The sequence below is a fragment of the Branchiostoma lanceolatum genome, chromosome 4 (genome assembly GCF_035083965.1).
Source record: "Branchiostoma lanceolatum isolate klBraLanc5 chromosome 4, klBraLanc5.hap2, whole genome shotgun sequence".
Taxonomy (NCBI): Eukaryota; Metazoa; Chordata; class Leptocardii; order Amphioxiformes; family Branchiostomatidae; genus Branchiostoma; species Branchiostoma lanceolatum.
Window position 1 is genome coordinate 27,094,889 of NC_089725.1, and position 10,485 is coordinate 27,105,373.

The following is a 10,485-nucleotide window of genomic DNA, read 5'->3' on the forward strand; positions in this document are numbered from 1 at the left end:
ATTTTACGATCATGGAAAGTAACTTATTTTCATAGGTTAGATGTGACAGGTCATTCAGTGTGATATAACCAGCTGCTGTCGCAATGTGTGCCTGCAAAGCTGGCCTGTTACGCCAAATGGCAGTTATGCTGACTATATAGATACAGATACAGATTACTTGGACAAACAAACACTTCCCCATTAAGCTAATATCTGCACAGGTCCTTGAAAACAAAATAGAAACAAACACATAAACATATTGACCAGGAATTAAAGGATATTGCCACAATTTGCCCACAAAGGAGGATAAAGTCTCTTTGTATCATAAACAGGGCAATCTATTGTTGGGTGGATCATTTGTGCATACAACAAATCCTTTTCCGTCATCTGATAGTTTGTCTTATGACAAAAATGATAAATTCAAAAATGGATAAGATCTGCATGTCTTCTGCATTTGAGTTGCAAAGCTCATGTTTAGCCCATTGTTTATAGGGAGAAAAACATTTTATGGAGAAACTATAGTCTTCCGTCTTTTTGTGTGTGGTATATTTACTGATTATTGTATTGAGAATATTGCACCAACTTGGAAGATATGTGTAGTCTAATGTGGTCACCCCCATATTTGTACCTCACAGAAAAAGTATGTCCAGAAGTTGATGGCACTGAGAGCAACGCTGGAGAATTCTACATTCTTCCAAACACATGAGGTAAGAGTTTGCTGCACCTTCCCCTTTTAGTTGGGATTCTAAACATACAAACAGAACATACGAGGTGATCGTTTTTGCAGTTGCAATGCAAATTGTACTTTGATACCACAGTTTTGTCAAGAGATGATTTGTAGCTGACAAGCTGCTATTGACACAACTTTATGCACAACCTTTTATTGCTGTTATGGGCTGACATGGGTCATAGCTTTGTGCGATGCCTGGGGCTGTAACACTAACATGTTACATTTAAATATGTGAGAGTTGTGGCAGGTAGTGTTGTATAAGATCCTTCCTATCAAAATTGAGGACAACGACAAGATTGTAACAAGAAAGAAAGAAAGTGAACTGTTGAGCCGTCCATTCAGGTGGTAAATAATAAGATGATTATCAAGAGGAGTGACAAAAAGTGAACAAACAAAGAATGTCGTAAAACTGGGCAGAGCCTCAAAGTCCACCACTACCTGGTGATAAAATATTAAATCAATACTGCAGTTTTGTAGGGCTTTGAAATAACAGGCATAAAAACAAACCTTTTGGACCCAGGTGGAAGGTATTGAAACTGGGGAATATTTTACTTCGGTGAAGGTCGGGGCTAGTTGAGATATACCACTACCTTTGCGGCACTTACATCTCACCTACTGGTCGGACCAAACTTTGAACATCAAAATGTTTATTTGGATTGGGAAATTTGAAGAAAAAATTGTATGCAGTTTGATAAACCAAACAATGATTTGCTGTTAGATAACAAGGTTGTTTATTCACAACCAAGACATTTCAGTGACCGTCTGTCACCTTCCTCAGGGCAGTTGTTATCTAGTCGTTATCCAACCTGACAAAAGAATTTTAAAATACTGCATGTCAAACACGGTGGAAGAAGAAATACATTTTATTTCAAATTGCCCCTTATACGATCACGAAAGAAAGGAGCCGTTTAATTCCATCCTAATTTCTCCATGTTTACAGACAAAAATGGACAAACCCACACATTACAGATCATTCGTCTTCCACTGTCTTGGAAAAAGAAGTAGAACCCAATTAAGTTAGAATTTAGTGTCAGTATTTAGACACATGCTATGTTGTTACCCATTGTCTGTCTGTCCTTCCGTGTTACATGTACTTGCAATTAGCCTACGGGCAAGAACTTAAAACTTTCATTATTCACGAATGATTTGCTGTTGTTTCAGATAATCGGCAGCTCGCTGTTGTTTGTCCACGACAAGGAAGGGAGCCACGTGGGGGTGTCTCTGATAGATTTTGGGAAGACGATGTCGTTACCCGAGGGACAGATGCTGGACCACCGGCTCCCGTGGAAGGAGGGGAACAGGGAGGACGGGTACCTGTACGGACTGGACAACATGATAGCTGTGTTCAACACTCTGGCAGAATGTGACGATCAAGATCTCACAGAAGAGTTCTAGCAAGCAGAGGACGGTTACTTTCACAGGGATTCTACCATAGCCAGAGACAGCCTCATGTGCACAATGGAAAGGACATGTTTGTGACAGAGGGCTACATGTACAGTGAATTGCTACAACTTGCTGATGGACAGTTTTCAGCAGGAGTTTTGCATCCATTGGGTATTTTTACAGCTTTTTCTACAGGTTGCTATTATACAGACAAAATGGTGTGACCACATTCGTATAAATGGAAGAATCTTGAACTGCCAATACTTAACTATTTCCTTGGGTATCTGCCGTTGCAGAAGGGGGTAATTGTCAGGAAGTGGGGATGATATTGAAATATTTCAGTTACCTGGACTACTGCTATGACTCTAAATGATAACCCACCTGATGCATTGTACTTTCATGTTCCTGGCTGCGGCTATCCTAGTGTGTGTATAGTTGAAGCATAGGGAGCTGGCTCCTTTGCTGGCTAACTTTCCCCCTTTCATTCGAGGTTCTCTGCCAGATGTGTGGAAATAATTTACTGGGATTTGATAGCCCTGTATTACCTGGACGTTAGATTAACTGTCAGCTTTACAAAGGTAATGATAAGTAAATATGAGTTTCATTCTGTATCTGTACATAAATGTATCTTTCGCTGATTACTGATAGCCTTTAATATGTTAATATATATATCTTGATTATCGCTCTGGAAAATGCAAGGGGCAATTATTATACATTATAAATGCATTATGATATTCTAGGCTCGAAAATTTACCCAAGGAAAATTGTAGACTACTGCCGGTATTGAATCCAGAAAGGAAGAAATGACATGGCATCTACTTAAACCACCACCATATGTTTTTTTGATGATAGTGATGTCGATGGTTTTTGTAGGGTTAACTTGTAACTTGGTTGTGCTTTTGTTAATATAAAACTGTCTAGAATCATCTTACCCGGTACTGTAAAAAGTGTAAAAACATGACAATAGTGTTGTATTCAGTAGCATTTTCGTAAGTCAGTTCGAGTTACATTTCTCATATAAAGGAGTACAACATGGTGATAGTAGGCCATGTTATCGAAGCCATAAGCTCTGTAAGTTGAAAAACTGAGACTAGAAATGCTTTGCAATAACTCCACGCCTGTGCACTTGTAATGAGTGTCTTCAGTTTCTGCCAGCTGTCTTTAGATCTGATTTTTTTTAAAGCTGTGTACCTTTTCTCCCTCTCTCAGTCATGAAAGCCTTTGTTGTCTTGCTATTAAGAGCAAGCATCTTGTAATCTGCAGAGTGACAGGATACTATGAGTTGATTCATCTCCCATTAGCTTTTAATGGAAGCACCTGCTCTAAATGCCAGCAAGGCTGGAAGGAAATTGGCAAATGTAACATCTAAGGCTGGGTGGATTAGTGGGGATTGGTACCTTAGGCACATTTATACCACAAGTTAAGTTCCAAAGAAAGTTCACCTGTGACAGTAATTGACATTGGATTTTATATGCTCTTTCCGAACACAAAGTAAAGTACTTAGAAACAAGCTTCTGATCATTCCTCTGAATTGATTGAAAGGTTGTTGCAAGGAGGTTTAATCAAACCTCCTTGGTTGTTGTGAAGCGCTTTACTTTATTTGTGTTCGGAAAGAGTGTATAAAATCTTTATAATGTCTATTACTGTCACAGATGACCTTTCTTTCAAACTTTTAGTTGTCAAGAGCTTAAGTTAACAATCTCCATTGTACAGAAAAAGGGTATAAAATCTTTATAACGTCATTACTAAAGGTTGTTAAACATTAGGCCATTTCTCCATTAGTCTACAATTATCAGGTACCTAATACAGTCCCCTTCGTACAAAGTTCCTAAAACATTTTCCACAAGTAAAGACAGATGTGCAATTAAAGGCTTATGAATCATAATTATACACCTGCGTTCCATATACTGCTGCTGTTATCCTTATGATTTCTTCTTCAGTAGATACATGTCATGTACTGTTTATTTTGCACATTCCTCTTTATTATTTTGTGCGTTTTGTTCCTAGTTGTATTTCCTGTGGGCAGTGCCTCAATCTAGCATTCCATTTCATTTCCCATATGTACATATTAAGCATCATGTATGGCACTATCCATATTACAAGGAGTATTAAAACTTCAGGTGTAAAACGGCTGTTTGTCTCCATTATTTATGACAAATCTATTATTTTAATTCCAGTGAGCTGCGTAGTTAAATGTGGACTTGAGAATTTCAATATACCGTGCATATTTATGTTATACATAAACATGATTATGAGTCTTTTTTTATGACCCTGTCAAGTTTGATCATATATTTACCATCTTTTGAACAAAAGCAGTCCAGGGAGAACCATAGCAACACATTTACATCAAATCTACATTGAGGTAGATAGAGGTTATCAATCCATCATGGCACATATGATATTTGTCTATATCAAAATGACAAATAATAATTACGCTGTACACATACTAGTAATACATACAGCAACTTGAAATAAATGAACTTCAGTCCACTTTCTTGTTTGAATCTGTGCTTCTGCAACACTCGTATCAAAGGCCAAGCATAACAAGTGGTCTAACCTCAGGTCACAAGGCATACCAAGAAGGTGGTGGTGGCAGGAGCTCATCTTAAGTCAGACACTTTACCCATTTGTCAGCCAGCTGCCACCAGACCTTCTTGATAGCATACCAAATCTTTCTCTCTTAAGATCGATATCTAAGATATGTCTTCATTAGGAAAATGGTGCCAAGTCCTCTGCAGTTAGCTTGAGAAGTGAAACATCTAGGTGACGTAGACATGTTCTTGACAACAACAGTGGCGTACGTGACTGAAGCCTCGTGAAGCCTAACAGCCTAGCTATGGTTACAGTAAGTCAGGCAAGACTTCAGATTCTAGACCTGCTGTCATTCATGCATGAAATAGTTGTGATGGTTTTATGGTCACATTTTTTTGGCAGTTAGCTCTCAGCGTGAACTCATCAGTCTGCTAACAGTCTGCCCTGTATGGCATTGTATTACTATGGTTATTTCAACCACAGACTTAAAACACCACTTACGCCTTCTTTCCCCTCCTGCTTTAAAATGAAGTCTGCAACTTTAAGTAGCTTGGAGAAAAAGTTTTATGTGAGCAAAAGTCTACTTTTCTTCAAGCTTTCCAAACTGCTATGATTGAAGGTGATGTGCTGACTCCTGCTCCTGTCTGTGGAGTTTGACTCTCACTCGTTGATCCCTTCTTCTTCCCTGCACCCACCACCAAGATGGATTTGGGATGTGGAGTCAGGTGGTTGTAAGATGCTGGAGAAATAATAAACATGGCAAGATGTGAGTAAGAGTGAAATGACGAATGAACTCTAAATAAGATTGTGTCTTCAATGTTTTGGCTGAGGAATGTTTGAAACAAAGTGCCTACACTGAGTAGTTTTTTTTTTTTAAAGATGCATAAGAACAGATGCATCTAGAAGTTGTTGATACAAAATCTGTAGATCATAAACATGCTAATGCAGAAAAATCAGGTCCTATCGTCACCTGGGACTTCCACTGCTGCACGCTGACATACATTTGCTAAAAGTTGGCATTTGCTTTATGTATCACCAAATACCTTACTGATGACGCAAAGCTTGAACAATGCAAGACCAATTAATCTGGGCTTGTATGCATCAGCGGAACATGCTTCCCACCTGAATTCTGTACGCTGTTGAATGACAAGAGGCAGCGAACGTAGTTCTCAAACGGACTGAAGAACCCACACAACTGGTGAGAGGCGGTGTTCCACACTAAGACAACACCGATGCCTGTGCAGAACAGAAATATGCACAATATTTCAGCATTCCTTGTTGACTGTCAGGCTGGTATATCAGTAATATTTATATATATTTGTTGAGCTTCCACCTCTGCCTCTGGCATCCTTGCCTCCAGACAATTAAGTCTCCACTACATGTATGTAGGTTGTGCTGGTTTGGGGTCCTGTTTTTTTTATAGTGTGTGTGTCTAATCACAGTTACAGAGAGGCTCCATGTAGAGAAGCCTCTTTAAAACATAGAAAAGTCTAAACTACTGATTTGAATTCATACCAGCTTCACACAACTGAAACTCCTGTCAGAAGTAGTAGTACTGAAACTCCACAGCCTGTCTGCCACTGTTACAACTTGTTGTTAAGGGATAAGTAATTTCTATGTTTGTTAGTTCACCATGGTTATTAAAAGAAACTTAGGCTCTCTTTACATTATACTTTTGCCGTCAGCGCCACTGGCGTCAGCGCCACTGGCGACAGCGGGAACTCCGTGTAAAGACAATTCCCGTCGACGTAGTCCCGCTGTCAACAAATTTTCTCCCGTCAGCTTCGAAGCCGTCGCCCGTCAGCACAGCGGGAGTCCCCGTCAACTTCAAACTCCGTCTAAAGAGAATACGTCGGGCTCGCGTCAGCGGGAGTCAGGGTTTCGGCGATTAGCATAAAGCACGCGTTGATTAGCATACTGTAAGTCTACTTAGATCCCCGGTATATATATCGTATATAGAGAGAGATTCGCGGGATCCGCGGCGACTTTTGTGCCGTGCATTCATTTCCCTGCGGATATATTTATCGTACTTGTGCCCCCCTCCCCACATTTACGAGTGATGAGCATGGAATATCTACACAAAAACAAGGCTTTGCATTGTAGTTTAATACGGGCGGGGAGACGCCGTCTACCGTTGTACAATCATACAATTTTGTTTCTTGCTTTTGTTATGCTTACGCCCGATACTTTCTACAAGATGGCGAAATGCAAGCACTGCAGGTGTCTGTCAGATTTCCGGGCGGTGTGTCTAGAGACGTCGCGACAGCGGCCTCCCGACAGCGGGAAATTTCGCCGCTGACGCGAAAAACGTAATGTAAACTGCGCCTTACAGTGTGCAGCTGACAAAAATCAAGGTGAATCACAGTAGCAAAGTTAATTTTGCTATCGTGATCTTTACCATTGAAATAGATTGTCAATACTTGTCTGATCTGCTAGATGGCACTGCTGATCATACATTATATTCCATCCAACTGACAAGAAGCCAAAAGATACCCTAACAGGGGTGGCTAAGTATTTCATACAAATTTTTCGAAATTCATCCACTAAAAAGAAACAAAGATTTTATGGAATGTATACAATCAACTAATACTAAGAATGGTAATACTAATAGTAAGGATCGTATGTATTCCGTAAAATTTGTATGTTACTTGGTAGTGGATTGTTAGTTAAAAAGTTAGTTAAAATCCTCCCACACCATAATTGATGTATAGGGCGGTGCCCATCTCCGTTTCATAGCCCTGGGGCCACACTGTGGTGCAATCACTGCAGCAGGGGGCTAGTCCACTGGCAGTGTAGTGTGTTTAACTTCCATACTGTTTCATAAGTATGTACCATTTTCAAAAAGTCTTTGGTATGACTTAATGCGCCTCTTGTCCAGGGGTGCCCTACGTGGGGCTTGAACCCCAGACCTTCTGGTCCAAGTAATTTGAACCAGATGTGGCAGAGTAGCAAAGGCGTAGACCACTACACCACAGGGACACCCCCAAAACTCTTATAAATTCCATAAAATTTCTGTGAATACTTAAGCACCCCTGACTACGAGTTCCACTGAAGTGGCTTTCATACCTGTGCCGACCCAGACCTGGCCACACGAAGATGTCAAACAGGTGATGGTCTCATCCTGCATCTTGTCGAAGGGTGAAGAGGAGCACCTGTCCGACAGTCTTCTCACCTGTGCACCACAGTCGTATTTAGTCTCTTTGTCCACAGTCATGGACACACCTTTCCATCCTGCAAAAATAGTGTGAAGCAGAGATTTGTAGTTTCAAATTTAGGTCTTGTACCAATTGAAAGTAAAATGAGTTTAAGTATGTTTGAACATGGCCTCCATCAGTCAATATTAACCATGGTAAACCCTAATTCACATCAGCCCCACAGTATCGGCAATGGCCAAACAGTCCTATTTGAAATTGACAGTCTCTACCACGTCTCATTCTGTTATCTGACTGAGTTCTGTTTTTCCTGTTTTTTTCTGGCTGCCAGATGTGCTTTTCTTCCACACTGCCCATCGGTCTAGCTTCTCCTGATTGATTCTCCTGAACATGAGACTTTATTGCTTCTCCTTTTAATGCATCAATTCAGGTCCTTTGATTTCTGAGACTTTCTAATCTAGGAAAACAAAGTGGAGCTAAAAATTATATCCAAATTTCATAAAAATTTTATGATCTTGTCTCAGATGTGTTACCTGTGACAATGCCGCCACTCATGGTGCAAACAGTCCAGACCTTGTCCTCATCATCACAGCTGTCCATCAGGAACACCTCATTTAGCTCATTCTGCAGTTTGAAGAGGTTTACAAAGTCAATAAACAATCCCCAACTTACAGTAGTATTGCATTAAAAAAGGCACATTTAGAAATCTAACAGCAAATGTTGCAAAGCATCAAAAGTGACATGAAAGGCACATTGGGAACTCCTACCATCTGACATTTAATGCTAAGAACATTTATTCACATAGATAGCCTGGTGAAATACACACAAGGTCAGGTAATGTTAACACTATAGAAATATTCTCTCAAAGTCCACTAGGGCAAAAATACTACCACTAGTAGTATTGGCAGCTCTAACATTTGCCATTGGACTTTGGTCTACATTTACTACTTCTGTCTCAATCTACAAAAATGAAGAAAAAAAAGTCAGAGCAGTATTTCAGAAGATACAACATTTCCCAACCAGGCTTAAGAGTTAGTGAAAGCCAACCTCTGTATCTGCCAGGATCTCCTTTTTACACGTCCACTCAGCAGTCGTGTACACCAGTATCTTAGAACCTGCTGCCACCCATAGGTTGTCTTTTACACACACCATAGCCTTGACAGGCAAGGGGCCATTTTTACAAGAGGTCCAGTGGATGGCAGGTCTGTGTAGCAGTTCTGTGTGTAGACAGCACTTGATGGTCCCACTGGCGAGACCGAAATACAGGTGGGATGAAGAGCAGGCAATGTTCTGTACCAGACTGGGCATTGTGTATTCCTCCAGCTGTCGGTGTGTTGCAGCATCAAACACATTCAGCATGTCACATGTCTGTCCTCTAAAACTGATCACCACGCAGCCGTTACAGTACACCATGGTCTGGACGTATGCATCTTGTTTCACAATCATATTCTCTTCGTCCCAGTCCTGTTTGGTAAAGTTATAGATGGCAATGGTGGTTCCCTGAACATCGTAGCAGCCCAACCACACCTCACTCCAGTCAGTAACGATACAGCCACAGCGGGGACTCTGTTGGCAGGGCAGGAGCTTTCCGTCCTCCACCACTTTCAGGCTCCCATCTAGAGGCACCTCCATTTTAGTTTCACTGAGGGTCTACTTCCTCTTCTGATCTGCCACACTACATCTTAGACATAGGCGGGCCTCCGAGCTATGATTGAATAGATCAATGTTACTATCTTGGCAGGGATTAATGTCTCAAATACAAAGAAATACAAACAAAGAAACAAAGGAAGAAACAAACACAATGTACAGGTGATTCAACCATAAAACATGAAGTGAAAGTGAAACATGTACAAATGTAACATTGCTAGTCAGTAAGGTTTAATGTAAAGCCAGATCACATATTCAGGGTTAATTTATCTTTGTGCATTAGTAGTTCAGTGAGTCTCATCTACGTAAATTACCTCTGTACAGTCACTATGCAATTAGTGCTTTATCTTTCTATAAAAAGTAGTAAAACACCTTACCTGTACTGTGTAGAAATCAAGTGGATCTCTTGCAAGTTGACATACAAAAGCAAGGGATTCAAGGGAATAAAGCAGTAGGTCGAAATGTAGCATTCTCAAAGATGGTTGCCGTTTTATAGTCACTGAAACCGCAACGCTACAGTTAATATTTAAGTAAGTAAGGATAGAACACTTGGTGTGTTCAAGGACATTGCCATGATTTGGTATGTTGGATGTGTTACACATTGTGTAAATTATTCTGTCACCGCCAAGTATATTCAACCGAGTATTTAATCTATCCCTGTCAGCATTTATGGTGTACTTACATCAAGACGCTTCCTTTGCTGTGTTTCGCTTCCTTTGCTGTCCTTGCTATGTACTTGTCCCGTTTTGGGGGGCGTATAGCCACTCACGTCCACTCGACCAACAACTTTCGTGTTTTATTACGCGCCAAACAGATGGTACTACGTCATCCTAAAACGCGTGCTGATTGGTTGACTCAAGTTGGGGATGGTCCGGCTGATTCATTTGCTATTATTAGTCTCCGTGTGCTGTTTACTTCTGCTAGCTTGTTGCGAAACCTAATGCATTTTCTTACAATTATAGAACATTTCAACAATTTCTTTAATGTTTCAAAACCTTTTAATTTAATGGTACTTCCGTGGCATCGATTAGAGTACCATATATGTGCATGTAAAATATATTT

General features: G+C 40.4%; 2 protein-coding genes across 5 annotated transcripts in view; one reads left to right on the plus strand and one right to left on the minus strand.

The window, feature by feature from the left end:
• Window positions 1–4,220, plus strand: part of LOC136433765 (inositol-trisphosphate 3-kinase B-like) — a 23,105-nt gene extending 18,885 nt beyond the window's left edge. For all 3 annotated transcript variants that reach the window (XM_066426255.1, XM_066426256.1, XM_066426257.1), the window contains 2 exons: window positions 615–686; window positions 1,871–4,220. In XM_066426255.1, coding sequence (XP_066282352.1) covers window positions 615–686; window positions 1,871–2,104 — 306 coding nt within the window. In that variant the 3' untranslated portion in view covers window positions 2,105–4,220. The remainder of the gene's footprint in view (window positions 1–614; window positions 687–1,870) is intronic.
• On the minus strand, window positions 4,037–10,431 carry LOC136433770 (uncharacterized). Of its 2 annotated transcripts, XM_066426266.1 has the most exons (7): window positions 10,106–10,431; window positions 9,801–9,922; window positions 8,824–9,481; window positions 8,310–8,400; window positions 7,691–7,855; window positions 5,747–5,860; window positions 4,037–5,363 (listed from the first exon to the last, which is right to left on the minus strand). In XM_066426266.1, exons 3-7 carry the CDS (start codon window positions 9,406–9,408, stop codon window positions 5,215–5,217), a joined length of 1,104 nt encoding a protein of 367 aa, XP_066282363.1. In that variant the 5' UTR covers window positions 9,409–9,481; window positions 9,801–9,922; window positions 10,106–10,431; the 3' UTR covers window positions 4,037–5,214. The 2 variants fall into 2 exon arrangements, with proteins under 2 accessions (XP_066282363.1, XP_066282362.1); XM_066426265.1 differs by lacking the exon at window positions 9,801–9,922.
• Between the last annotated feature and the right edge of the window lie 54 nt (window positions 10,432–10,485).

Bases quoted from the DNA above. Each gene is read 5' to 3' on its own strand.
- LOC136433770 (XM_066426265.1), bottom strand. From the start codon at position 9,408: ATGGAGGTGCCTCTAGATGGGAGCCTGAAAGTGGTGGAGGACGGAAAG. The intron at 7,856-8,309 runs GTAACACATCTG...CTATTTTTGCAG, and splicing joins GAGTGGCGGCATTGTCACAG to GATGGAAAGGTGTGTCCATG. The intron at 5,364-5,746 runs GTGGGAAGCATG...TTATTTCTCCAG, and splicing joins CAACAGCGTACAGAATTCAG to CATCTTACAACCACCTGACT.